The sequence below is a fragment of the Siphateles boraxobius genome, unplaced genomic scaffold, assembly GCF_051911475.1.
Source record: "Siphateles boraxobius isolate OS27281-9 unplaced genomic scaffold, OSU_SipBor_1 6, whole genome shotgun sequence".
NCBI classification, from domain to species: Eukaryota; Metazoa; Chordata; class Actinopteri; order Cypriniformes; family Leuciscidae; genus Siphateles; species Siphateles boraxobius.
The window spans coordinates 41,176,414-41,177,500 of record NW_027509186.1 but is presented as its reverse complement, the minus strand read 5'-3'; the positions used below and the strand labels follow the sequence as shown (position 1 = coordinate 41,177,500).

Sequence of the window (1,087 nt, the reverse complement as noted above, 5' to 3'; positions counted from 1 at the left end):
CTGCTGGAGTGTCGTCTGTGCTTGTACCTGCATCACACATCGCGCGCACCCATCATCACCGTCAGACGGCGCACGCTCAGCGCCTCGTGCGGCGACATCACGGAGCTGCGCAACAACTCCACCTGCGTCCGCTGGCACGGGGCGCGCTCTGAGCAAACCAACTCTCGCTTCTGGAAGCTCCTGCGACTCGCACTGCCTCTGCGACCTCTTGCTCTCGGGAAGAGACTCATCGATAGCACGTCCTCACACTCAGACCTGGCGTCCGTGGCTACGCGCTACACGCAAGCGCAGACGGTCTCGCTTAGACACTCGAGCAAAGGCGGTCGGGTCGGAATGAGGCATTTGGGTGTAAGTGGGCGGGGCTGCACTAGAAATGGGCGTGTCTGTGAGGTAAAGGGGCGTGGCTGCGCAATCTGTGTGAGTTTTCAAGAAAGTCGTCAAATTTGGGGTGGAGTTATCGCTCCTCAGTGGAACACACACCTGCATCAGCCTGTGGCGAATGGAACGATACATCACACCACACACAACGCCAGCACCGAACCTGGCAACGACCCCGGCAACGACCTCTGCCCCTGTGAACCAGTCAACAACAACCAGACAAATGAGCTACAAACGACACATTGTTGACACGCACATTGCTGGAAACTGCACATCAACTAGTGAATATTAAAAATGAAATGTGGGGAGATACGTAAATACTTACCATGAATTTAATAAACCAAATATCAGGCTGACTTTAGACTGTTTTTTTTACAGGCTAGTATATACTGCTAATAGTATGCAATGTAGTGTGTTTAAAAAAAAGTAGTATTCTAAATTTCATGTGCACATTGCATTATGGGATACAGTATTTCATGCGTTGAGCTCTGGTTGCATACTGCACCTACTATATTTATACAGACATTTTGCATACTGTGTATACGATCAAAAATAGTACTTAGTGTGCTGATTTAAACATATACTGTATAGAAGTGGCAAATGCATCATTGCAATGAATTAACAGGCTACCATATACTGCATGGTGCATACTGCAAATGGTATGCAATGTAGTATGTTTCCAACAGTAGTATGCTGCATTGCGTGTGCA

The 1,087-nt window shown here is 48.3% G+C and overlaps 1 protein-coding gene across 1 annotated transcript in view; it reads left to right on the top strand.

Moving 5' to 3' along the window:
* Window positions 1–734, top strand: part of il1rap (interleukin 1 receptor accessory protein) — a 46,544-nt gene extending 45,810 nt beyond the window's left edge. The window contains exon 13 of the mRNA XM_077207132.1: window positions 1–734. This exon is cut by the window's left edge and continues 92 nt beyond it. Coding sequence (XP_077063247.1) covers window positions 1–627 — 627 coding nt within the window. The 3' untranslated portion in view covers window positions 628–734.
* Window positions 735–1,087: the final 353 nt, after the last annotated feature.